The sequence below is a fragment of the Staurois parvus genome, unplaced genomic scaffold, assembly GCF_062004578.1.
Source record: "Staurois parvus isolate SC_StPar_1 unplaced genomic scaffold, SC_StPar_1.0 ptg003091l, whole genome shotgun sequence".
NCBI classification, from domain to species: domain Eukaryota; kingdom Metazoa; phylum Chordata; class Amphibia; order Anura; family Ranidae; genus Staurois; species Staurois parvus.
In genome coordinates this window covers 23975-51152 of record NW_028320887.1, presented here as the reverse complement: position 1 = coordinate 51152, position 27178 = coordinate 23975, and the positions used below count along the sequence as shown (strand labels likewise).

At 53.0% G+C, this 27178-nt stretch overlaps 2 protein-coding genes across 3 annotated transcripts in view; one reads left to right on the top strand and one right to left on the bottom strand.

Moving 5' to 3' along the window:
* Positions 1-6: 6 nt before the first annotated feature.
* On the bottom strand, positions 7-15283 carry LIN37 (lin-37 DREAM MuvB core complex component). Its single transcript, XM_089667203.1, has 7 exons — positions 15244-15283; positions 12788-12891; positions 10797-10872; positions 7887-7937; positions 5863-5892; positions 2794-2876; positions 7-607 (listed from the first exon to the last, which is right to left on the bottom strand). Exons 2-7 carry the CDS (start codon positions 12819-12821, stop codon positions 357-359), a joined length of 525 nt encoding a protein of 174 aa, XP_089523329.1. The 5' UTR covers positions 12822-12891; positions 15244-15283; the 3' UTR covers positions 7-356.
* Positions 15284-15725: 442 nt separating this feature from the next.
* The window catches only part of PROSER3 (proline and serine rich 3), a 34055-nt gene continuing 22602 nt past the window's right edge, over positions 15726-27178 (top strand). Inside the window, exons 1-4 of one of the 2 annotated variants that reach the window (XM_089667201.1) lie at positions 15726-15863; positions 17690-17768; positions 25269-25380; positions 26858-27105. In XM_089667201.1, the coding sequence (XP_089523327.1) occupies positions 17758-17768; positions 25269-25380; positions 26858-27105 (371 nt within the window). In that variant the 5' untranslated portion in view covers positions 15726-15863; positions 17690-17757. The remainder of the gene's footprint in view (positions 15864-17689; positions 17769-25268; positions 25381-26857; positions 27106-27178) is intronic. The other variant, XM_089667202.1, reaches the window with a different exon arrangement.

The following is a 27178-nucleotide window of genomic DNA, read 5'->3' as shown; positions in this document are numbered from 1 at the left end:
CTAAGCCACTGTGCCGCCCATACATACACATACTAGGGTCAGTTTAGACAGGAGCCAATTCACCTCCCAGCATGTCTTTGGAGTGTGGGAGGAAACCCACGCAGGCACAGGGAGAACATGCAAACTCCAGGCAGGAAGTGCCATGGCTTGGATTCGAACGAACGAAGGTGGAAGGGCTAACCATTTAGCCACTGTGCTGCCCTTACAGCCTTTATGACTTGAGGATGAAATAATTCATTCCAAAGCCTCTCTCCATATTTCCACCATGGTGCCCGCTGTGTCCGGGACCTCTGTGTGAGGTTTCCATTCTAGCAGAGGGTTCCAGTTGGTGGTGCGTTGGGACAGGACGGTACTTTTCAGAGACTCAAGAGGTTCAAATGCACTGAACAAAATAACGGCTTGTAGGGGATCTGGCAATAGAACAGCCAGTTCTCGGTGATGCTGTGCTGTCCTACCTCTTCCGATGGCGTGGGCGTTGATGGGCGCTCGGGGACCTTTGCTCCAGGCGCGTTGCGCAGCCAGGCTCGGCACACAGGATAAAGGGGCGTGTCTTCGGAAAATTGCGCCAAGTCTACGCTCCGATCAAAGAGGCGGATGACGAAAGTGTCTGATGGAAAGAGCAAACGTTACATTTAAAGGGCACGTACACTGTATTTTCAGTGAGCACACGAGACCTGTTGGCCGAATCTGGCCCACCAGGCCTTTTCATGTGGCCCTTGCACCTCTCCTGCAGCTGAGGCACCCCCCTCGTCTCCACCCCCACCCTTGTCTCAGCAGTCAGCAGCAGAGAGGAGACTAGAACGCCTACAGATCCTGCACTTCTCCATGCAACTGTGGAGAGGCTTGTCTCTGCCCCCTCCCCGTCTCAGCAATCGGCAGCAGAGAGGAGGACAGAACTCCTCCTACAGATCCTGCACCTCTCCTGCAGCTGAGGCACCCCCCTCGTCTTCACCCCCACCCTTGTCTCAGCAGTCAGCAGCAGAAAGGCGAATAGAACTCCTACAGATCTTACACCATGCAACTGTGGAGAGGCTCATCTCTGCCCCCTCCCCGTTTCAGCAATCGGCAGCAGAGAGGAGGACAGAACTCCTCCTACAGATCCTGCACCTCTCTGTGCAGCTGCAGCACCCTCCTCGTCTCCACCCCCACCCTTGTCTCAGCAGTCAGCAGCAGAGAGGAGAATAGAACTCCTACAGATCTTACACCATGCAACTGTGGAGAGGCTTGTCTCTGCCCCCTCCCAGTTTCAGCAATCGGCAGGAGAGAGGAGGACAGAACTCCTCCTACAGATCCTGCGCCTATGTGCAGCTGCAGCACCCCATTTTCTCTGCCTGCCCTGGTCTCAGCATTCAGCAAACTCTGGACCTCCTTCAGATCCTGCAATTTCTGCTGGGGATCAGGAAGGAATTTTCCTGGCTTTGCTGGGTTTTTCTTTGCCTTCCTCTGGATCATCTGTGGGTGTAGGATTATCTTTTTTTTTTTTTTTTATGGTTGAACTGGATGGACTTTTGTTTTTTTTCAGCCAGACTAACTACGTAACTATGCTCCCCGGCTTCTCCCAGGCAGCAGCACATGGTAAGGGGGGCGCACTGTGACATAAAAAGGGGCACCATAATGCCCATGCGGCCCGCGATGAAATAGCTTGACAACCCTGCACTAGAGGAAGCTCCTACTGGCTCAGTGCTATCTCACTGCTTTCTGCTTGCGGAGTTCATCTAAAGAGTGGAAGCTCCGCTTATTTGCCCCCTCCCCCCTCCACTGCACTTTGGCACTTTTTGGGGGAAGAGAGTAGATACCCGTTTTTGACAGGCGGCCGCTCCCAATTCTGTTTCACTTCGCCGCAGCGAAAGTGTCAGCTCTGCTTATTTGCTTCCTCGCCTCCTCCCCCCCTCCACTGCACTTTGGCACTTTTTTGGGGGGGAGTGGATACCTGTTTTTTGACAGGTACCCTCTCCCACTTCCGTCTCACTTCGCCACGGCGAAAGTGGCAGCTCTGCTTATTTGCCTCCTCCCCCCCTCCACTGCACTTTGGCACTTTTTTGGGGGGGAGCGGATACCTGTTTTTTGACAGGTACCTGCTCCCACTTCCGTCTCACTTTGCTGCGGCAAAGTGAGCTGGAAGTTCGGCCTCCTCCTCCCTTCCACAGTCTCCTGGGAACTTTCACAGGTCCCAGAAGACTGCCGGACCAATCAGGAGGCGCAGCGCGACTCGCACATGTGCAGTGGGCACCAGGCTGTGAAACCACAAGCTGTAACAGCCTGGTGCCCACACTTGAGATGCCGGAAACTTACCTGTCCCTCGGTCCCATGGTGTGTCCCCCACAGCCCGTTTCACCGGCCGTCCTGTATTCCATCTTCAGAGTGGGCACCCGGCTGTGATAGCTTGCGGCTTCACAGCCGGGTACCCAGTGCGCATGCGCGAGTAGCGCTGCGCTTCATGAATGGTCCCATAGTCTTCTGGAACCTGTCATGTGTCCCAAAAAACTATAGGGAGGGAGGACACCTTCCGTTTCCAATTGCCTAGGTGATCGGACCAGAAGTGGGAGCGGGTACCTGTCAAATTTGGGAACCCGCTTCCGTCCCCCAAAGGTGCCAATCCTTAATGGGGAGCGGGGGAGCAGACCTTAAAGCAGAACTTCCCCTTTTGGGTGGCGCTCCGCTTTAACTGAACAGCAGAAGAGTCACTCCCCTACAAAGCACAGGGGGACAGGAGGCTGAAGACGCACAAATGCCCTTCCTTCAGTGAAAAGCCCCGCCCCTGCTGACCGTCCATCGCTCTGGTGTCACTCTTACTTGTTTTGGGCTGTCCAGTTTCAGCGATGCCATCTTCCTCTTTTCTCTTCTTTCGCCGATGGTGGGACAGGCGTGCTGGTGGCCTAACAGAGCGAGAGAAAGATATACAGAGAGTTGCAATCAAACAAATCTTAAAGATCAGCTATCAGTTATTAGGGTTCACTAGATGGGGGCACAGCAGTGGGTCTCCTGTAATCCCTCACTCCTCCATAGCCTGGGCTTACTTTTCCTTTGCTCACTGGCCACCGTGTTCAGTGCCGAGAGCCAAAAGGATCACCCGGTACTTCCAGGTATGGAGGAGCGTGATCCAATCCTGGACTGATTAGTGTCTGGGGAGTCCATATCCCTCTGCGAGTTATGAATCCAGAGCTTACACACAGATAACACGAGCTCTTGGAGAGTGATATAAAAAGGTAAGTATATGATGCTGGGAGGACGGGGACTCACCTACAGTGGTAGTAAAGCCACTTCTTTGATCTCTACCTACAGGTAATCCTATAGGTACAGTAAAGGTCTCCTATATGTGCACCGATTAGGAGAGATTTACCTTTGTGCCGTCAGCGGTGCATGGGCACTGAAGGAATAGCATACCCGTGCCGTTCCTTCAGAGCTCTGCGCCGTGGCTGTGACGCCATCGCGGCTCAGCCGTTCATGCAGCTGAATCCCGCAAACCCAGAAGGAAAACCGGGGTGATGTCACTTCCTGACATCATTGCTTACTACTAGTGAAATCTGTGAATGATCACAGAGGTCACATGGTACAGGGCCATTCACAACAGCCTTGTACCATGTGACAAATCCCAGCGGTGAATAAAAAACCACCAAAATAAAGCTTTATCTGTCTCAAAAAAATTGCTAAAAAATTCATATGGGTGCAGTGTTGCATGACCGCGCAACTGTCATTCAAAGTGTGACGGCGCTGAAAGCTGAAAATTGGCCTGGACAGGAAGGGGGGGGAAAGCGTCCGGACTGGAAGGGGGGGGGAAAGCGTCCGGACTGGAAGGGGGGGGGAAAGCGTCCGGACTGGAAGGGGGGGGGGAAAGCGTCCGGACTGGAAGGGGGGGGAAAGCGTCCGGACTGGAAGGGGGGGGGAAAGCGTCCGGACTGGAAGGGGGGGGGAAAGCGTCCGGACTGGAAGGGGGGGGGAAAGCGTCCGGACTGGAAGGGGGGGGAAAGCGTCCGGACTGGAAGGGGGGGGAAAGCGTCCGGACTGGAAGGGGGGGGAAAGCGTCCGGACTGGAAGGGGGGGGAAAGCGTCCGGACTGGAAGGGGGGGGGAAAGCGTCCGGACTGGAAGGGGGGGGGAAAGCGTCCGGACTGGAAGGGGGGGGGAAAGCGTCCGGACTGGAAGGGGGGGGGAAAGCGTCCGGACTGGAAGGGGGGGGGAAAGCGTCCGGGACTGGAAGGGGGGGGAAAGCGTCCGGACTGGAAGGGGGGGGAAAGCGTCCGGACTGGAAGGGGGGGGGAAAGCGTCCGGACTGGAAGGGGGGGGAAAGCGTCCGGACTGGAAGGGGGGGGGAAAGCGTCCGGACTGGAAGGGGGGGGGAAAGCGTCCGGACTGGAAGGGGGGGAAAGCGTCCGGACTGGAAGGGGGGGGAAAGCGTCCGGACTGGAAGGGGGGGGGAAAGCGTCCGGACTGGAAGGGGGGGGGAAAGCGTCCGGACTGGAAGGGGGGGGAAAGCGTCCGGACTGGAAGGGGGGGGAAAGCGTCCGGACTGGAAGGGGGGGGAAAGCGTCCGGACTGGAAGGGGGGGGAAAGCGTCCGGACTGGAAGGAGGGGAAAGTGTCCGGACTGGAAGGGGGGAAAGTGTCCGGACTGGAAGGGGGGAAAGCGTCCGGACTGGAAGGGGGGGAAAGCGTCCGGACTGGAAGGGGGGAAAGCGTCCGGACTGGAAGGGGGGTGAAAGCGTCCGGACTGGAAGGGGGGAAAGCGTCCGGACTGGAAGGGGGGAAAGCGTCCGGACTGGAAGGGGGGAAAGCGTCCGGACTGGAAGGGGGGGAAAGCGTCCGGACTGGAAGGGGGGGAAAGCGTCCGGACTGGAAGGGGGGGAAAGCGTCCGGACTGGAAGGGGGGGGAAAGTGTCTGGACTGGAAGGGGGGGAAGTGTCCGGACTGGAAGTGGTTACACCATAATCCACGATGTAACCGGCAGTGGTTATAATGGTACAAATCGGTATCACACATATATAGTGAATAGTAGAACAGAGAGGGAAAAAGAACGACAAACATGCTGACCAGGGAGAAGGTCGGTATTGTATTACCTGCAATATGAAATGTGCATAATTGAAAAACTTCCTTTTAAACATAGGATGTACGTGAGCTCCCAGATGTCTGAATGTTGACCTCAAAATGGTGCCTAAAAAAAAGATTAGTGGAAGACAAAATATGTGCAAAAAGAAAAACGAAGAAAAGTGCTGACCGAGGGAAAAGGGTCAGTTATATATTTAGAGCACAATACTTGAATGGTTTCAAGCCGTCCTTAAAGCGGAAGGCTGTGAAGTGAAAACGGTGAACTCCCAGATGCCCAAGTGGTGGCGTCAAAATTGTGACCCAAATGGCTAGTGCACAGACTGCGTGCAATAACACCACTAACGGTGGGACCAGAAAGTCCTAAATATCTCCCCCGTATTGTTACAGAAAAAACCTAATAATATTAAATTATGAGAAAGTGACCTCCAATATTAAAGTGAAATGCCCGGAAAACAAACGTGCCCAGCTATCCCTGAGGAAGTCACGTGATTTGTGACGCAACGCGTTGGAACGGCATACGGAGCGTGGAGACATATCCGGCGGACGCCATTTTGGTACACCCATGCATGGGTGTACATAACACAGGGCCAGTAGCGAGTTGTGGGAGGTGGAACAAGGGAACAGGGCCAGCTTCATGGAAAGTAGTGATGATATCTCAGAGGGGCCAGGTCACGAGGAAGTGAGAACTGAAACATTGGAGGATGTACAGGGGAGAGACTGAGCGCAGTACCATCCCTGTTATTATGTTTTTAAGATTTCACCCACAGGGTAATTTTAATAGTGAAAGAAGGAAGTTGAAGCAAAAAAAAAAAAATTTTTACCTTTTTCCAGCTGCAGATGGAGAAGAGTCTCTGAAATCATAAAAAGAGGAAACAGTTAGGACAATGGTGGTGATCAGCTGGAGATTCTGGTTCAAAACTGGAACTACTGTGTATTGCTGATCTGAGAATTTACTCCCCATCCTGAGATCTCAGCCTGAACTTACACAGTGTAAAAAAAAAAAAAATACATATTAATAATAATAAAAAAATAAAATATATATATTTATTTTGTGTGCTACAAAATTTGCATACCCTGGCAAGAATTGTGAAATTTTGGCATTGATACTTAAAATATGACTGATCATGCCAAAAAATGCTCTTTTATTGAATGATGATGATCGTTGAAGCCATTTATTATCAAAATCGTTGTTTGGCTACTTTTTAAATCATAACCAGGTCCGAAATGGAAAGTCTCCCCCCCCGGATCAGAAATCTCCGCCCCCCCTGAATCCAGAAGTCTCCGCCCCCCCGAATCAGAAGTCTCCGCCCCCCGAATCAGAAGTCTCCCCGCCCCCGGAAATCAGACATCTCCGCCACCCCGAATCAGAAATCTCCGCCCCCGAATCAGAAATCTCCGCCACCCGAATCAGAAGTCTCCGCCCCCCGAATCAGAGCTCTCCGTCCCCCCCGAATCAGAGGTCTCGTCCCCCCCGGATCAGAAGTCTCCCCCCCCCCGGATCAGAAGTCTCCCCCCCCCGGATCAGAAGTCTCCCTTCCCCTCGGATCAGAAGTCTCCCCCCCCTCGGATCAGAAGTCTCCTCCCCCCCGGATCAGAAGTCTCGGCCCCCCCCGAATCAGATGTCTCCGCCCCCCCCAGATCAGAAAGTCTCCGCCCCCCCGGATCAGAAGTCGTCCCCCCCGGATCAGAAGTCTCCCCCCCCTCGGATCAGAAGTCTCCTCCCCCCGGATCAGAAGTCTCCGCCCCCCCGGATCAGAAGTCTCCGCCCCCCGGATCAGAAGTCGTCCCCCCCGGATCAGAAGTCTCCCCCCCCTCGGATCAGAAGTCTCCTCCCCCCGGATCAGAAGTCTCCGCCCCCCCGGATCAGAAGTCTCCGCCCCCCCGGATCAGAAGTCTCCGCCCCCCCGGATCAGAAGTCTCCGCCCCCCGGATCAGAAGTCTCCGCCCCCCCGGATCAGAAGTCTCCGCCCCTGGAATGTTCGTCCTTGATACAGCACACAAGGGGACACACGGGTTACAATGCCAAATAGAGGTTAATGTCCCACATCTGTGGCTTTTTTAAATTGCAATTAGTGTCAGTGTATAAATAATCAATGAGTTTGTTAGCTCTTACGTGAGCACTGACTAGGCTAGATACTGAGCCATGGGGATCTGAAAAGAACTGTCAAAAGTCCTGAGTAACAAGGCAATGGAACTTTATAAAGATGGAAAAGGACATAAAAAGATGTCCAAAGCCTTGAATATGCCAATCAGTGCTGTTCAATCACCTATTAAGACGTGGATCTCTTGATACCAAGCCAAGGTCAGGTAGACCGAGAAAGATGGTATCTCGAGGTCCAGTATAAAAGGTTATGGCAGCGTATAGTTTCCGGGAAACGCCGTCTGATGAGCATAAGCGTGGCTGACATGGTCAACTGACCGAAAAAAGGGGACATTGCGCAGGATTGTGACCCGGGATAAGAAAACAAACTGCTGCAAAAGTGCCTGCAGAGCTCAGTCTTCACAGGCAATACGTCATACGAAGGCGTGAGTGATGTCATCAGCCCTGTGCGACCTCCGATATCATCCGACGCAGATCTTCTACAGAACGGGCGTCAAACTGGCGGCCCTCCAGCTGTTGCCAAACTACAAGTCCCATGAGGCATTGCAAGACTTACAGTTCCAAGTATGACTTGCGAAATTACAAGTCCCATCATGCCTCTGCCTTTGGGAGTCATGCTTGTAACTGTCAATCTTGCAGTGCCTCATGGGACTTGTAGTTTTGCAACTGCTGGAGGGCCGCCGGTTTGACGCCCGTGTTCTAAAGGGTTTGATTCCCGGCTTAGGTGGAGAAAAGGAGCCTTACTTGCTATGGGGGTCTGCCGAAGCCTTTCCGCCATCATCTTCCATCTGTTCCCTGGAGAGAGAAGACACAGAGTTATAGAACACCGCGGCGTGAGGTTGGCCAAGAGCGTCCAATAATAACATGGGCACTGGTGATTGTACCCAATAGGACCTGCACCTCCTATACCCTCAATCAGATGGGCACTGGTGATTGCACCCATTAGGACCTGCACCTCCTATACCCTCAGATGGGCACTGGTGATTGTACCCAATAGGACCTGCACCTCCTATACCCTCTATCAGATGGGCACTGGTGATTGTACCCAATAGGACCTGCACCTCCTATACCCTCAATCAGATGGGCACTGGTGATTGTACCCAATAGGACCTGCACCTCCTATACCCTCTATCAGATGGGCACTGGTGATTGTACCCAATAGGACCTGCACCTCCTATACCCTCAATCAGATGGGCACTGGTGATTGTACCCAATAGGGCCTGCACCTCCTATACCCTCTATCAGATGGGCACTGGTGATTGTACCCAATAGGACCTGCACCTCCTATACCCTCAATCAGATGGGCACTGGTGATTGTACCCAATAGGACCTGCACCTCCTATACCCTCAATCAGATGGGCACTGGCATTTGCACCCATTAGGACCTGCACCTCCTATACCCTCAGATGGGCACTGGTGATTGTACCCAATAGGACCTGCACCTCCTATACCCTCTATCAGATGGGCACTGGTGATTGTACCCAATAGGACCTGCACCTCCTATACCCTAAATGAGATGGGCACTGGTGATTGTACCCAATAGGACCTGCACCTCCTATACTCTCTATCAGATGGGCACTGGTGATTGTACCCAATAGGACCTGCACCTCCTATACCCTCAATCAGATGGGCACTGGTGATTGTACCCAATAGGACCTGCACCTCCTATACCCTCAATCAGATGGGCACTGGTGATTGTACCCAATAGGACCTGCACCTCCTATACCCTCAATGAGATGGGCACTGGTGATTGTACCCAATAGGATCTTCTTGTCTTCTGTGGGGATCTTACAATTCTCCATCAACTATGAGCTCAGGCAGGAGATAGGACAGCCTCTTTGGAGCTTTACAACCTGTCGTCCGCTAGAAGCCCAGGCAGGAGATAAGATGGCCTTGTGAACCTGACAACCTATCACCAGCTATGAGCTCAGGCAGGAGAATGGTTGTCTTCTGTGGGGACCTTACAATCTTCCAACAACTATGAGACCAAGTAGGGGATAGGACAGCCTCTATGGGGCTTTTCAACCTGTCATCAACTAGAAACTCAGGCAGGAGATAGGTTGTCAGGTCCACAAGGCCATCTTATCACCAGCTATGAGCTCAGGTAGGAGATAGGTTGCCTTCTGTGGGGACGTTACCATCTTCCACCAACTATGAGCTCAGGGAGAAGATAGGTTGTCTTCTGTGGGGACCCTACAATTCTCCATCAACTATGAGCTCAGGCAGGAGATAGGTTATCTTCTGTGGGGACCCTACAATTCTCCATCAACTATGAGCTCAGGCAGGAGATAGGGCAGCCTCTTTGGGGCTTTACAACCTGTCGTCCGCTAGAAGCCCAGGCAGGAGATAAGATGGCCTTGTGGACCTGACAACCTATCACCAGCAGTGAGCTCAGGCAGGAGAATGGTTGTCTTCTGTGGGGACCTTACAATCTTCCAACAACTATGAGACCAAGTAGGGGATAGGACAGCCTCTATGGGGCTTTTCAACCTGTCATCAACTAGAAACTCAGGCAGGAGATAGGTTGTCAGGTCCACAAGGCCATCTTATCACCAGCTATGAGCTCAGGTAGGAGATAGGTTGCCTTCTGTGGGGACGTTACAATCTTCCACCAACTATGAGCTCAGGGAGAAGATAGGTTGTCTTCTGTGGGGACCCTACAATTCTCCATCAACTATGAGCTCAGGCAGGAGATAGGTTATCTTCTGTGGGGACCCTACAATTCTCCATCAACTATGAGCTCAGGCAGGAGATAGGGCAGCCTCTTTGGGGCTTTACAACCTGTCGTCCGCTAGAAGCCCAGGCAGGAGATAAGATGGCCTTGTGGACCTGACAACCTATCACCAGCAGTGAGCTCAGGCAGGAGAATGGTTGTCTTCTGTGGGGACCTTACAATCTTCCAACAACTATGAGACCAAGCAGGAGATAGGACAGCCTCTATGGGGCTTTTCAACCTGTCATCAACTAGAATCTCAGGCAGGAGATAGGTTGTCAGGTCCACAAGGCCATCTTATCACCAGTTATGAGCTCAGGCAGGAGATAAGATGGCCTTGTGGATCTGACAACCTATCACAAGCTATGAGCTCAGGTAGGAGATAGGTTGTCTTCTGTGGGGACCTTACAACCTTTCACCAACTATGAGCTCCGGTAGGAGATAAGATGGCCTTGTGGACTAGACAACCTATCACCAGCTATGAGCTCAGGTTGGAGATAAGATGGCCTTGTGGACCTGACAACCTATCACCAGCTGTGAGCTCAGCCAGGAAGTAGGATAACCTTTGGAAGGCCTGACCACCTGTCATTAGCTATGAGCTCAGGCAGAAGATAGGACAGCCTCTGGGGACCTTATAACCTGACACTCCGCCTATCGCTTTTGCTCTGACAGGGGGAGAATACAAGTCTCATTCATGGATGAACGGCACCCCTGGTTTCTCCTATCCCTCAGTGACTCCCACCTTTCCAAAATGAAGCAATGGCATCCCACTCATGCTATTGCATTCTTAAAGCTCCCGTAAGCAAGAAGCTCCACCCCTTTCCATAACGCCCCACCCCCTTTCCCCTGCAGGTAGACGTTCCTCTATGAGAAGTCGCTGGCTGACAACCGACACGAGAAATTCTCCATAGTGGAGCAGAAGGACCGCTAAGAGGACTGACCTGTCGGCCTCACTCCTGTCCAGGAGCCCCTGCAGGATGGCTTCCAGCTTGTTCCGGGCGTTGGCTGCCTCCAAGTCTGACCAAAACAAAGACAAGTAAAAATCTCACAATTCCTGCAGAAATGCAGCACAGGTCCACTTTACAGGGGAGGGGGTCTCAGATATCTGACACACCCGGAAGGGAGTCGGATGCTTTAGATCAGGGGTCTCCAAACTTTCTTAACCCCTCGCCTACCGGGCACCTATACCCCCTTCCAGTCCGGACGCTTTCCCCCCCTTCCAGTCCGGACGCTTTCCCCCCTTCCAGTCCGGACGCTTTCCCCCCTTCCAGTCCGGACGCTCTCCCCCCCTTCCAGTCCGGACGCTCTCCCCCCCTTCCAGTCCGAACGCTCTCACCCCCTTCCAGTCCGGACGCTTTCCCCCCCTTCCAGTCCGGACGCTTTCCCCCCCTTCCAGTCCGGACGCTTTCCCCCCCTTCCAGTCCGGACGCTTTCACCCCCTTCCAGTCCGGACGCTTTCACCCCCCTTCCAGTCCGGACACTTTCCCCCCCTTCCAGTCCGGACGCTTTCACCCCCCTTCCAGTCCGGACGCTTTCCCCCCCTTCCAGTCCGGACGCTTTCACCCCCTTCCAGTCCGGACGCTTTCACCCCCTTCCAGTCCGGACGCTTTCACCCCCTTCCAGTCCGGACGCTTTCATCCACTTCCAGTCCGGATGCTTTCATCCCCTTCCAGTCCGGACACTTTCCCCCCCTTCCAGTCCGGATGCTTTCACCCCCCTTCCAGTCCGGACGCTTTCCCCCCCTTCCAGTCCGGACACTTTCACCCCCTTCCAGTCCGGACGCTTTCACCCCCTTCCAGTCCGGACACTTTCCCCCCCTTCCAGTCCGGACACATTCCCCCCCTTCCAGTCCGGACACTTTCCCCCCCTTCCAGTCCAGGCCAATTTTCAGCTTTCAGCGCTGTCACACTTTGAATGACAATTGCGCGGTCATGCAACACTGTAGGCATATGAATTTTTTTGAGACAGATAAAGCTTTATTTTGGTGTTATTTATTTACCGCTGGGATTTTTTTTTTTGCTATATAAATAAAAGTTCAAAAATTTTGAAAATAAGTGTTTTTCTTATAAAATTTTGCAAATAAATAATATTTTATCATAAATCTTGGTTAAAATTTATTCCGTTATCTTTTTAGTAAAAAAAAAAACAAAAATTAGTTTATAACCAAAAATGATAATTTTTAAACTTTTTTTTCACATTTTTATTTTTATTTTATATTATGGTTTTTTTTTTTGTTTTTTTTTTTACATACTGTCACCCTAGCAGGACAGTGTCACCATGGTGACACTGTACTACTTGTGGGGGGTGATGAAGAATTTTTTTTTTACACCGATTGCTTTTACACCCATAAAGGCTGTAAAAACAATCATTTCTGTTTCTCTCTGGCGGCATTCCTGCAGCCATTGAGAAATACTGTGTGAGCTGTGATTGGTCACAGCTTGTCACATGGTACAAGGCTGTTGTGAATAGCCCTGTACCATGTGACCTCTGTGATCATTCACAGATTTCACACGTAGTAAGCAATGATGTCAGAAGTGACATCTTGCTTACTACTCTGCATGTGATCACTGATTGGCCAATCCGTGATCACATGATCGGGACCTCGCAGAGAAGTCCCATCCAACGATCGGTGTTCCAGTGTGTCTGGAGGACACAGCGGGCACCGGATCGCAGTGCTGCACGCTCCCAGGGAGCGCACACAAGCAGAAGGTGGGGAGGCCGTTTACAAATGGCTGCCCGACCCTGCACTGCCACCGTCTGGCCGTTTATATACAACAGCCAGACGGGAGGTGGTTAACCCCTTCAGCTCTCACACCTGTCCTCCCCCCACATTCTGCCTGTGTCAACCCTGCATTCTCCCCCCGGATAAACAACCCACAGCACTCCAGATAAAATCGCCCCCCCCCGAATAAACCCCATATGCCCCCCTCACCTGTTTTCTCCACCTTCACCTTTGTGAGCGACATGGCGGCTGCAGTGCGGACCCTCAGCGGGTGACTTGTGTGAACGAATCGCCCCGGAAAGGATCGGTGTCACCTGTAATACAGATCGGACGTCAGCGCCCCTCATTTGTACCCCAACACAGGTATGCAATGCGACAAATTAGTGAAGGTGTCCTTTAATAAATCCCCTCCCCCACCTGAGTACAGTATGAAGAGTAGGGATGAGGATAATAGTCTGACCCCCCCCGAGCTGTCACTGCTAACTACCAGTCAGGCATTCACCACTCTGCAACTGGACATATACAGGGGAGGGGGGTGGTGTGTATACAAGGGACTGCACACAATGCCCGTGTGGCCCACGATCTGCAGGGCAGTTCAGGGACATATACAGGGGAGGGGGGGGTGTATACAAGGGACTGCACACAATGCTGTGTGGCCCACGATCTGCAGGGCAGTTCAGGGACATATACAGGGGAGGGGGGGTGTATACAAGGGACTGCACACAATGCCCGTGTGGCCCACGATCTGCAGGGCAGTTCAGGGACATATACAGGGGAGGGGGTGGTGTGTATACAAGGGACTGCACACAATGCCCGTGTGGCCCACGATCTGCAGGGCAGTTCTGGAGACATATACAGGGGAGGGGGGTGGTGTGTATACAAGGGACTGCACACAATGCCCGTGTGGCCTACGATCTGCAGGGCAGTTCAGGGACATATACAGGGGAGGGGGGTGGTGTGTATACAAGGGACTGCACACAATGCCCGTGTGGCCCACGATCTGCAGGGCAGTTCTGGAGACATATACAGGGGAGGGGGGTGGTGTGTATACAAGGGACTGCACACAATGCCCGTGTGGCCTACGATCTGCAGGGCAGTTCTGGGGACATATACAGGGGAGGGGGGTGGTGTATACAAGGGACTGCACACAATGCCCGTGTGGCCTACGATCTGCAGGGCAGTTCTGGGGACATATACAGGGGAGGGGGGTGGTGTATACAAGGGACTGCACACAATGCCCGTGTGGCCTACGATCTGCAGGGCAGTTCAGGGGGAGGGGCAAAGGGGGGGAAACTGGGATCTGAGCTCATCCCTAATTAAGTGGGATTGGCTGGGAGGAGAGATCACTGGATTGGGAGGTGAAAATGGGCTTCACTCTGGAGGGATTCCTTAACCGCAGGTCGCTGCCCCTTTAAGAGGTGGGAGACATGGACAGAGCGTTGTCACCCTGGGGATCCGGCTATGAAAGTCCTTGTTCAGGCACTTCCTGTTACAGGGTGACAACACTCTGCACCTGAATTCTAGCTGTGCTCCTGCATTGTCACCCTATAACAGGAAGTACCCGAACAAGGACCTTTATGGCAGGATCAAGGTGACAACTCAGGAGCACAATTTGGAGACCAGGGAGTGTTGTCACCCTGTGATCCTGCCATAAAGGGTCTTTGTTCATGCCTTTCCTGTCTCCCAATCATGCTCCTCCGTTGTCACCCTGGCGATCCTGCTATGAAGGTCCTTGTTTGGGCACTTCCTGTTACTGAGTGACAACGCTCCGTACTGGGCTCACGATTGTGTTCTTACGTTGTCACCCCGTGATCTTGCCATGAAGGTCCTTGTTCAGGCACTTCCTGTTACAGGGTGACAATGCTCTGCACCTGAATTCGAATTGTGCCCCTACGTTGTCACCCTATAACAGGAAGTGCCTGAACAAAAACCTTCATGGCAAGATCATGCGGTGACAACACAAGAAAACAATCGGGAGACAGGGATGGAGAGTTGTCACTCAATAACAGGAAGTGCCCAAACAAGGACCTACATGACAGGATCACCAGGGTGACAACTCAGAAGCACAATTTGGAGACAGGGAGAGTGTTGTCACCCTGGTGATCCTGCCATAAAGGTCTTCGTTCACGCCATTCCTGTTAAAGGGTGACAATGCTCTGTCCCCTTCTCCTAATCATGCTCCTGCGTTGTCACCCTGATGATCATGCTCCTGCATTGTCACCCTATAACAGGAAATGCCTGAACTAGGTCCTTCATGGCAGGAGCACCAGGGTGACAACGCTCTGTCCCTGGCTCTCAATTGTGCTCCGATGTTGTCGCCTCCTGAAATGAAGGTTCTTGTTCAGGCACTTCCTGTTATAGGGTAACAACGCAGAAACACATTTCAAATTGAGGTGCGGAGTGTTGTCACCCTATAACAGGAAGTGCCTGAAAAAGGGCCTTCATTCAGTGGGGGAGGGGCTAATTCAGGAGGCGGGGCTGTTACACAATATTTTATTACTGCGGCCCCAGAAATCCGAGTCTCATTACCCCAGGCTGCACACACAGCAATGAGACGCCCGGGGGTGTTACACTGCAGGCCGGGCCTCCTGTGTGCCTGTTATCATAACCAGAGCCCGGCCTTCCTTCCCCTCCACACACCGGGATCCACCGCCGGTTCAACTCACCTCAAAACCCGCTCCTCTCCTGACCCCGCCCCGCTCCTGCTCATTGGATTGCCTTGCTCACAAGGGAGGCCAGCTATTGGCTTATCGTCGCGCCAGTCACTTACGGCCGGCCAATCGTTGTCGGCTGGCGGGCGCTGCGCGTGATGACGTTGCCTCTATAGGATGTAGCATGGAAGGGGCGGGATTATCCAGTGCCCGAATGGAAGGGGCGGGGTTATTCACGAGTAGACTGGAAGGGGCGGGATTATCCAGTGACGGGGTGGAAAGGGCGGGGTTATTCAAGAGTAGCCTGGAAGGGGCGGGATAATCCGGTGGCAGAATGGAAGGGGCGGAGTTATTCAATGGTAGACTGGAAAGGGCGGGATTATAATGTGGCAGAATGGAAGGGGCGGGGTTATTCAATAGTAGACTGGAAAGGGCGGGATTATCCAGTGGCAGAATGGAAGGGGCGGGGTTAATCACGAATAGACTGATGGGAGTAGTTATCCGAAGGTAGAATGAAAGGGGCGGGGTTACCCATCGTGCAGTGCGGGATGGTGGTTGCCTGGAAACGGGCGGCGGAGGGAGCGGGAAGTACGAGAAGTGCACCGGGCACACCAGGAGCCGGGACACCGACACTGGTAATGGGGAGGACGGGGTGTCACCGGGCATTGAGCCGCTTATACCAGAACAATGGTCACCGGAGACCTCTCCTCCCTGCATGGGGGTCATGTGACTGACCTGTGTGATGTAAATGTCCATTGTATGGGGATAATAAAGTTGTCTTTTCCAGGATATGCTAGAATATAGACCGTTATTCCTGTTTTTTTTTTAGAGGAGGAAGAGTGAAATGACCTGTGACCCCCATTAGGGAGATTTTCCCCCACTTCCTGTCCCAGTGACCCCTGTATGAGCTTCTTGTCACCAGGACAGGAAGTTGCAGACCATAATAAGAACGTTTCAGATATTCTAACCACCTGAATAATGACTTATTGTAGTCGGTGTCCCCGTTTGGAGGGATTTCCTGTCTCCCGGTGACACCCATGGGGCAAGTTAATGAACCAGTTGTCACCCACACAGGACACAAAACAGAGCGGAGTAAGAATATTGTTAGTCGTTCTAAACCCTTTTCCACTTTAATAACAATCTGTGTCCCCATAGAAGAGATTTCTTGTCACTTCCTGTCCTGGTGACACCACTATGAGAAATAGGGGAATCAGCTGTCACTGGGACAGGAAAACGCAGACAGTAATAAGAACGTCCCAGAAATTCTAACCACTCTGAGATATTTCACTTCCTGTCCTGGTGACACCTGTATGGGGAGTAAGTCAGGTGGTTGTCACCAGGACAGGAAGAGGAACATGCCAGATATTCTAACAACTCCAACAACAATGTGTTAATGTCTGTGTCCCCATTGGAGAGATTTCCTGTCACTTCCTGTACTGGTGACAACTGTGTGAGAAGTCAGGTGGTTCTCACCAGTACAGGAAGAGGAACATGCCAGATATTCTAACCACTCCAACAATGTGTAAATGTCTGTGTCCTCATTGGGGAGATTTCTTGTCACTTCCTGTACCAGTGAGAAGTAAGTCAGGTGGTTGTCACCAGGACAGGGGGGGGAGGCTCACAGTAATAAGAACATGCCAGTATGTGTAAATGTCTGTGTCCCCATTGGAGAGATTCCCCATCACTTCCTGTCCCAGTGACACCCGTACAGGAAGTTAGTAAACCGGTTGTCACAACACATGAAGGGACAGACAGGAATAAGAACATCATCAGGATTTCTATCCTTTTTCAGTCTAATAATCTGTTATTGTCTGTGTTTCCGTCTGAGAGTTTTCCCACCACTTCCTGTCTCAGTGACACCCATACAGGAAATAGGGGATGCGGTTGTCACCTGGACAGGAAAACAGACAGTGTTCTGTTACCCATTCTAAGGACAATGTGTTATTGTTTGTGTCCCCACTGGAGAGATTTCCAACCAATTCCTGTCTCAGTGACACCCGTACAGGAAGTTAGTGAACCGGTTGCCACCCACACAGGAATAAGTCAGATGGTTTAACCTTTTCCACTCTGATAACAATGTGTTCTTTATGTCCCCATCTGAAGGATTTCCCACCACTTCCTGTCTCTGTGACACCTGTCCAAGAACTTAGTGACCCGGTTGTCACCCACACAGGAAGGAACAGACAGGGATAAGAACATTATCGAGCATTCGATCCTTTTTCACTCTGATAACACTGTGTTGTTGTCTGTGTCCCCGTCTGAGGGATTTCCCACCACTTCCTGTCTGTGTACTACTGTTAGGTATACCATGACCTGGATCCATGAGCAGATCGCCCCCCCCCGGCGCCCCCCCCGCCCCCCCGAGAACTTGTACATCAGACTTTCCTTTGTTGGTTGCAGATATTTGTACCGATCCCGGAGATGAGATCTTTTACTTTATCGGTTGTTTGTTTTCTTTCAGGATTTTCCGCTTTCTGGGAGAAACGAAGAAGACGGGTTTAGGGATCGACGATATCCAATCACAGGACGATGAAAAGCAGGTTTGTCGTTTAAATTTTCCCTCTGGCTCCTCCCTTTCAGTCTTGCACAGGTGTTCCGGCTCCTCCCCCTTAATTCTTGTACAGGTGTACCGGCTCCTCCCCCTTCAGTCTTGCGCAAGAGTACCGGCTCCTCCCCTTCATTCTTGCACAGGTGTATCGGCTCCTCCCCCTTCATTCTTGTACAGGTGTACCGGCTCCTCCCCCTTCAGTCTTGCACAGGTGTACCAGCTCCTCCCCCTTCAGTCTTGCACAGGTGTACCGGCTCCTCCCCTTCATTCTTGCACAGGTGTACCTGCTCCTCCTCCTTCATTCTTGCACAGGTGTACCGGCTCCTCCCCTTCATTCTTGCACAGGTGTACCGGCTCCTCCTCCTTCGTTCTTGCACAGGTGTACCGGCTCCTCCCCTTCATTCTTGCACAGGTGTACCTGCTCCTCCTCCTTCGTTCTTGCACAGGTGTACCGGCTCCTCCCCTTCATTCTTGCACAGGTGTTCCGGCTCCTCCTCCTTCGTTCTTGCACAGGTGTACCGGCTCCTCCCCTTCATTCTTGCACAGGTGTACCGGCTCCTCCTCCTTCGTTCTTGCACAGGTGTACCGGCTCCTCCCCTTCATTCTTGCACAGGTGTACCGGCTCCTCCTCCTTCGTTCTTGCACAGGTGTACCGGCTCCTCCCCTTCATTCTTGCACAGGTGTACCGGCTCCTCCCCTTCATTCTTGCACAGGTGTACCTGCTCCTCCTCCTTCGTTCTTGCACAGGTGTACCGGCTCCTCCCCTTCATTCTTGCACAGGTGTCCCGGCTCCTCCCCTTCATTCTTGCACAGGTGTACCTGCTCCTCCCCTTCAGTCTTGCACAGGTGTACCTGCTCCTCCCCTTCAGTCTTGCACTGGTGTAACGGCTCCTCCCCTTCAGTCTTGCACAGGTGTAACGGCTCCTCCCCTTCAGTCTTGCACTGGTGTACCGGCTCCTCCCTTTCAGTCTAGCACAGGTGTACCTGCTCCTCCCCCTTCATTCTTGCACAGGTGAAACGGCTCCTCCCCTTCATTCTTTCACAGGTGTACCTGCTCCTCCCCTTCAGTCTTGCACAGGTGTACCTGCTCCTCCCCTTCAGTCTTGCACAGGTGTACCGGCTTCTCCTCCTTCGTTCTTGCACAGGTGTACCGGCTCCTCCCCTTCATTCTTGCACAGGTGTACCTGCTCCTCCCCTTCAGTCTTGCACAGGTGTACCTGCTCCTCCCCTTCATTCTTGCACAGGTGTACCGGCTCCTCCCCTTCATTCTTGCACAGGTGTACCGGCTCCTCCCCTTCATTCTTGCACAGGTGTACCGGCTCCTCCCCTTCATTCTTGCACAGGTGTACCGGCTCCTCCCCTTCATTCTTGCACAGGTGTACCTGCTCCTCCTCCTTCGTTCTTGCACAGGTGTACCGGCTCCTCCCCTTCATTCTTGCACAGGTGTCCCGGCTCCTCCCCTTCATTCTTGCACAGGTGTACCTGCTCCTCCCCTTCAGTCTTGCACAGGTGTACCTGCTCCTCCCCTTCAGTCTTGCACTGGTGTAACGGCTCCTCCCCTTCAGTCTTGCACAGGTGTAACGGCTCCTCCCCTTCAGTCTTGCACTGGTGTACCTGCTCCTCCCCCTTCATTCTTGCACAGGTGAAACGGCTCCTCCCCTTCATTCTTTCACAGGTGTACCGGCTCCTCCCCTTCAGTCTTGCACAGGTGTACCTGCTCCTCCCCTTCAGTCTTGCACAGGTGTACCTGCTCCTCCCCTTCAGTCTTGCACAGGTGTACCGGCTCCTCCCCTTCATTCTTGCACAGGTGTACCGGCTCCTCCCCTTCATTCTTGCACAGGTGTACCGGCTCCTCCCCTTCGTTCTTGCACAGGTGTACCTGCTCCTCCTCCTTCGTTCTTGCACAGGTGTACCGGCTCCTCCTCCTTCGTTCTTGCACAGGTGTACCGGCTCCTCCCCTTCGTTCTTGCACAGGTGTACCGGCTCCTCCCCTTCATTCTTGCACAGGTGTACCGGCTCCTCCCCTTCATTCTTGCACAGGTGTACCGGCTCCTCCCCTTCATTCTTGCACAGGTGTACCGGCTCCTCCTCCTTCGTTCTTGCACAGGTGTACCGGCTCCTCCCCTTCATTCTTGCACAGGTGTACCGGCTCCTCCCCTTCATTCTTGCACAGGTGTACTGGCTCCTCCCCTTCATTCTTGCACAGGTGTCCCGGCTCCTCCCCTTCATTCTTGCACAGGTGTCCCGGCTCCTCAAGCAAATTGCAAGAAATCGTTGTCAGAAATCGCCCCCAAATCGCAGCGGTGTGACTAGAATGTGTAGACAGACTGCCGACACGAATCGCTGGATTTGGTGTCTCCTCGTCCTGTTGTAGTCATCCTCTGTCTTCATCCTTCCTCCTTCTCCTCGGCGCCCCCCAGTGTTTGTGAGAACAAAGCGCGCTCTGTGGCTACACTGGAACCCGAGCTTCGCCTCCTCCATAATTCATCAGGCTGCGCTGTAGGCGGCGGTCAGCGATACGGCATTTTCCAGGCTGGATGTGTTTCCTCCACATTGTTTCAGGAATTCTAATCCTCATCTATTCACGGCGAAGAGGCTCTTCACCTTCTCACTTTGTTTGGATGAACGTTGTTTCCATCATCACTCGGGGGGGGGCGGGGGGGGGGCTGTTCACAGCGTATCAATAAAAGTTGCATGAACTCAGCAAAGCTTTATTAACAGTGTACAGTTCATGGCTGCCAGCAGTTTGGTGTGACTTCAGGTTGGACTGGCGCTCCTTGATCTTTTTGGCCAGAGACGGTTTTGCACACGTTTAAAAAATCGTTTTGTATTCCCCCTTTAAGAAGAAAAAAAAAAAATTTTAGGCCTGAAGATTACATAAAACCCCCAAACATGATATATTCTGAAAGCAGACAACCTAGAGGGTTGAACTATGGGCCACTATTGCTCCCACTGACGCCAACGATACCCACTATGGGCCACTATACCTCCCACTGACGCCAACGATACCCACTATGGGCCACTATTCCTCCCACTGACGCCAACGATACCCACTGTGGGCCACTATTCCTCCCACTGACGCCAACGATACCCACTATGGGCCACTATTCCTCCCACTGACGCCAAGGATACCCACTATGGGCCACTATTCCTCCCACTGACGCCAAGGATACCCACTATGGGCCACTATTTCTCCCACTGACGCCAACGATACCCACTATGGGCCACTATTCCTCCCACTGACGCCAACGATACCCACTATGGGCCACTATTCCTCCCACTGACGCCAACGATACCCACTATGGGCCACTATTCCTCCCACTGACGCCAACGATACCCACTATGGGCCACTATTCCTCCCACTGACGCCAACGATACCCACTATGGGCCACTATTCCTCCCACTGACGCCAACGATACCCACTATGGGCCACTATTCCTCCCACTGACGCCAACGATACCCACTATGGGCCACTAGTCCTCCCACTGACGCCAACGATACCCATTATGGGCCACTATTCCTCCCACTGACGCCAAGGATACCCACTATGGGCCACAATTCCTCCCACTGACGCCAAGGATACCCACTATGGGCCACAATTCCTCCCACTGACGCCAACGATACCCACTATGGGCCACTATTCCTCCCACTGACGCCAAGGATACCCACTATGGGCCACTATTCCTCCCACTGACGCCAACGATACCCACTATGGGCCACTATTCCTCCCACTGACGCCAAGGATACCCACTATGGGCCACTATTCCTCCCACTGACGCCAACGATACCCACTATGGGCCACTATTCCTCCCACTGACGCCAACGATACCCACTATGGGCCACTATTCCTCCCACTGACGCCAAGGATACCCACTATGGGCCACTATTCCTCCCACTGACGCCAACGATACCCACTATGGGCCACTATTCCTCCCACTGACGCCAAGGATACCCACTATGGGCCACTATTCCTCCCACTGACGCCAAGGATACCCACTATGGGCCACTATTCCTCCCACTGACGCCAACGATACCCACTATGGGCCACTATTCCTCCCACTGACGCCAAGGATACCCACTATGGGCCACAATTCCTCCCACTGACGCCAAGGATACCCACTATGGGCCACTATTCCTCCCACTGACGCCAAGGATACCCACTATGGGCCACTATTGCTCCCACTGACGCCAACGATACCCACTATGGGCCACTATTGCTCCCACTGACGCCAACGATACCCACTATGGGCCACTATTCCTCCCACTGACGCCAACGATACCCACTATGGGCCACTATTCCTCCCACTGACGCCAACGATACCCACTATGGGCCACTATTCCTCCCACTGACGCCAACGATACCCACTATGGGCCACTATTCCTCCCACTGACGCCAACGATACCCACTATGGGCCACAATTCCTCCCACTGACGCCAAGGATACCCACTATGGGCCACTATTCCTCCCACTGACGCCAACGATACCCACTATGGGCCACTATTCCTCCCACTGACGCCAACGATACCCACTATGGGCCACAATTCCTCCCACTGACGCCAACGATACCCACTATGGGCCACTATTCCTCCCACTGACGCCAAGGATACCCACTATGGGCCACTATTCCTCCCACTGACGCCAAGGATACCCATTATGGGCCACTATTCCTCCCACTGACGCCAAGGATACCCACTATGGGCCACAATTCCTCCCACTGACGCCAAGGATACCCACTATGGGCCACAATTCCTCCCACTGACGCCAACGATACCCACTATGGGCCACTATTCCTCCCACTGACGCCAAGGATACCCACTATGGGCCACTATTCCTCCCACTGACGCCAACGATACCCACTATGGGCCACTATTCCTCCCACTGACGCCATGGATACCCACTATGGGCCACTATTCCTCCCACTGACGCCAACGATACCCACTATGGGCCACTATTCCTCCCACTGACGCCAACGATACCCACTATGGGCCACTATTCCTCCCACTGACGCCAAGGATACCCACTATGGGCCACAATTCCTCCCACTGACGCCAAGGATACCCACTATGGGCCACTATTCCTCCCACTGACGCCAAGGATACCCACTATGGGCCACTATTGCTCCCACTGACGCCAAGGATACCCACTATGGGCCACTATTGCTCCCACTGACGCCAACGATACCCACTATGGGCCACTATTCCTCCCACTGACGCCAACGATACCCACTATGGGCCACTATTCCTCCCACTGACGCCAAGGATACCCACTATGGGCCACTATTCCTCCCACTGACGCCAACGATACCCACTATGGGCCACAATTCCTCCCACTGACGCCAACGATACCCACTATGGGCCACTATTCCTCCCACTGACGCCAACGATACCCACTATGGGCCACTATTCCTCCCACTGACGCCAACGATACCCACTATGGGCCACTAGTCCTCCCACTGACGCCAACGATACCCATTATGGGCCACTATTCCTCCCACTGACGCCAAGGATACCCACTATGGGCCACAATTCCTCCCACTGACGCCAAGGATACCCACTATGGGCCACAATTCCTCCCACTGACGCCAACGATACCCACTATGGGCCACTATTCCTCCCACTGACGCCAAGGATACCCACTATGGGCCACTATTCCTCCCACTGACGCCAACGATACCCACTATGGGCCACTATTCCTCCCACTGACGCCAAGGATACCCACTATGGGCCACTATTCCTCCCACTGACGCCAACGATACCCACTATGGGCCACTATTCCTCCCACTGACGCCAACGATACCCACTATGGGCTACTATTCCTCCCACTGACGCCAAGGATACCCACTATGGGCCACAATTCCTCCCACTGACGCCAAGGATACCCACTATGGGCCACTATTCCTCCCACTGACGCCAAGGATACCCACTATGGGCCACTATTGCTCCCACTGACGCCAAGGATACCCACTATGGGCCACTATTGCTCCCACTGACGCCAACGATACCCACTATGGGCCACTATTCCTCCCACTGACGCCAACGATACCCACTATGGGCCACTATTCCTCCCACTGACGCCAACGATACCCACTATGGGCCACTATTCCTCCCACTGACGCCAACGATACCCACTATGGGCCACTATTCCTCCCACTGACGCCAACGATACCCACTATGGGCCACAATTCCTCCCACTGACGCCAAGGATACCCACTATGGGCCACTATTCCTCCCACTGACGCCAACGATACCCACTATGGGCCACTATTCCTCCCACTGACGCCAACGATACCCACTATGGGCCACAATTCCTCCCACTGACGCCAACGATACCCACTATGGGCCACTATTCCTCCCACTGACGCCAAGGATACCCACTATGGGCCACTATTCCTCCCACTGACGCCAAGGATACCCACTATGGGCCACTATTCCTCCCACTGACGCCAACGATACCCACTATGGGCCACTATTCTTTCCATTGACGCCACTGATGTTTATGTTCACACATGCATATACACTTTATTTCCAGAAGTATTGGTTGGCTGCCCTTTCCACGCACATGACCTTTAATGGCCCACCCAGTCTTAGTCCGTAGGGTTCAATATTGAGTTGGCCCCGCCCTTTGCAGCTATAACAGCTTCAACTCTTCTGGGAAGGCCGTCCACAAGGTTTAGGAGGGTGTCTATGGGAAGGTTGGACCATTCTTCCAGAAGCACATTTGTCAGGTCAGGCACTGATGTCGGGGGAGGGGGCCTGGCTCGCAGTCTCCTCTCTAATTCATCCCAAAGGTGTTCTATGGGGTTGAGGTCAGGACTCTGTGCAGGACAGTCAAGTTCCTCCACCCCAAACTGGCTCCTCCATGTCTTTATGGACCTTGCTTTGTGCACTGGTGGGCAGTCATGTTGGAACAGGAAGGGGCCATCCCCAAACTCTTCCCACAAAGTTGTCCAAAATGTCGCCTTAAGAGTTCCCTTTACTGGAACTAGGAGGCCAAGCCCAACCCCTGTAAAACAACCCCACACCATAATCCCCCCTCCACCAAACTTTACACTTGGCACAATGCAGTCAGGCAAGTACCGTTCTCCTGGCAACCGCCAAACCCAGACACATCCATCAGATTGCCAGACAGAGAATCGTGATTGGTCACTCCAGAGAACACAGCTCCTCTGCTCTAGAGTCCAGTTGCGGCGTGCTTTACACCACGGCATCCGACGCTTTGCATTGCACTTGGTGATGGAAGGCTTGGATGCAGCTGCTCGGCCATGGAAACCCATTCCATGAAGCTCTCTACGCACTGTTGTTGGGCTCATCTGAAGGCCATGTGAACCGCGTGTGAACACTGGAAGAAGCGGTCAGTCAGGATTCATGATTTCAGATCAGGGCTCAGGTGATCCATTAATGAGGCCTCACACCGATGATTGTCCGTTCAGTGGGACGTCTTCCCGTGTATCCCTCCATTGTACGTCACAGGTCTGTCTCCTCTTGTTTGCAGCATGGCGGTATTCTCCAACCAGGGAAATCCCTTTCCTCCTCCTGCGGGGAGCAGCAGGACTCACTATCGGCCATCTCAGCCCCATATGCTTTCCGAGGAGCAGAAACAAACGGTGAGTCCAACTTACTGACGTCACAGGATGATGTGAGCGCTGATACCTTTGTGACTTAGCCTAGTGTCAGGTGATGTCATCAGTCTGCTGCAGGCATGAGGAGGCATTTCCTCAGTCTCCCCTCCCCCAGTGATCAGACTGTACATTGTAACTTTGTAGAAGGAGGAGGAGGCATTTCCTCAGTCTCCCCTCCCCCAGTGATCAGACTGTACATTGTAACCTTGAGGAAATTGGACAAAGGTTACAATGTACAGTCTGATCCCTGGGGGAGGGGAGACTGAGGAAATGCCTCCTCCTCCTTCTACAAAGTTGCAATGTACAGTCTGATCACTAGGGGAGGGGAAATCGTAGAAGGGGGAGTAAGCATTTCCTCAGTCTCCCCTCCCCCAATGATCAGACTGTACATTGTAACTTTGTAGAAGGAGGAGGAAGTATTTCCTCATTCTCCCCTCCCCCAGTGATCAGACTGTACATTGTAACCTTGAGGAAATGGGACAAAGGTTACAATGTACAGTCTGATCACTGGGGCAGGGGAGACTGAGGAAATGCTTACTCCCTCTTCTACGATTTCCCCTCCCCCAGTGATCAGACTGTACATTGTAATTTTGTAGAAGGAGGAGGAGGCGGCATTTCCTCAGTCTCCCCTCCCTCAACGATCAGACTGTGCATTGTAACTTTGTAGAAGGAGGAGGAGTCATTTCCTCAGTATCCCCCAGTGATCAGACCATATCAGGGGCAAACTGACCATTTGGAAACTCGGGCACTGCCCGAGGGCCCGGGGTCAGTAGGGGGCCCCATGAGATGCCCCTGGTACCTTTTTCATAGGATTTTTTGAGTTTGGGCAAGGACACAGGGGCCCCATGATCCCCTATTGCCCGGGGGCCCCATGAGTTGTCAGTCCGTCCCTGGACCATACTTTGTAACTTTGTAGAAAGAGGAGGAGGCATTTCCTCAGTCTCCCCTCCCCCAGTGATCAGACTGTACATTTTAACTTTGACTCATTTCCTCAAAGTTACAATGTACAGTCTAACACTGGGGGAGGGGGGATTAAAGAAATGCTTCCTCCCCCTTCTACAAAGTTACAATGTACAGTCTGATCACTGGGGGGGGGAGACTGTAGAAGGGGGAGGAAGCATTTCCTCAGTCTCCTCCCCCAGTGATCAGACTGTACATTGTAACTTTGTAGCAAGTCACAGGGTGAGAAGCTGCAGTAGGGGGCTGATCTGTGTCAGACATTAGTGAACACAGCCAAGAACAGCACAGGCACCAGGATTTACAGGATTGCATCATCTCAGTCCAGGAAGTAGATGGTGACCCTGGATGATGCCAGAACAAGGATGGCTCCGTCCTTCAGGAGACCAATCAGATGGAAGCAGAACCCTTCGGAGGCGTTTAGTCCTGGGGGGGGGGGGGGGGGTTCTGTGATCAATATTTCTCTTCACCTGGAATGGAGTTTATGCTGAACGTTTCCTTTCAGGTTCTCAGTCCGGTCCGTCTTCCTCATCACCTCTCTGACGCCCTGAGTCCTCCTGACCTCCACTTCCTGGCGGGATCACAGAGGTTTGTCTCCGGCCTCCCGGAGTCTGACTCTTCTGGGCCTTTCGATGAGTCCTGGCCGTCCTCTGAAGGCAGCAGTAGGACTCCGGAACAGGACGGGATGCGGACTGGAATACATGGAGGATCTGATTCTGCTGAGCCAGCCAATGAGGATTCGGTCATAGCGAGGTAACGGCTTCTGTCCCGAGATCCAGGTTTTGTTTCCGACTGACACCCTGGAGGGGTTCTGTAGTACGCTGCC

Coding starts and splice junctions, on each gene's coding strand:
- LIN37 (XM_089667203.1), bottom strand. CDS start 12,821: ATGTCGCTCACAAAGGTGAAGGTGGAGAAAACAG. Junction 5,893..7,886: donor TCGGCAGACCCCCATAGCAA/GTAAGGCTCCTT, acceptor TTATGATTTCAG/AGACTCTTCTCCATCTGCAG. Junction 2,877..5,862: donor CCATCTGCAGCTGGAAAAAG/GTAAAAATTTTT, acceptor TCGCTCTGTTAG/GCCACCAGCACGCCTGTCCC.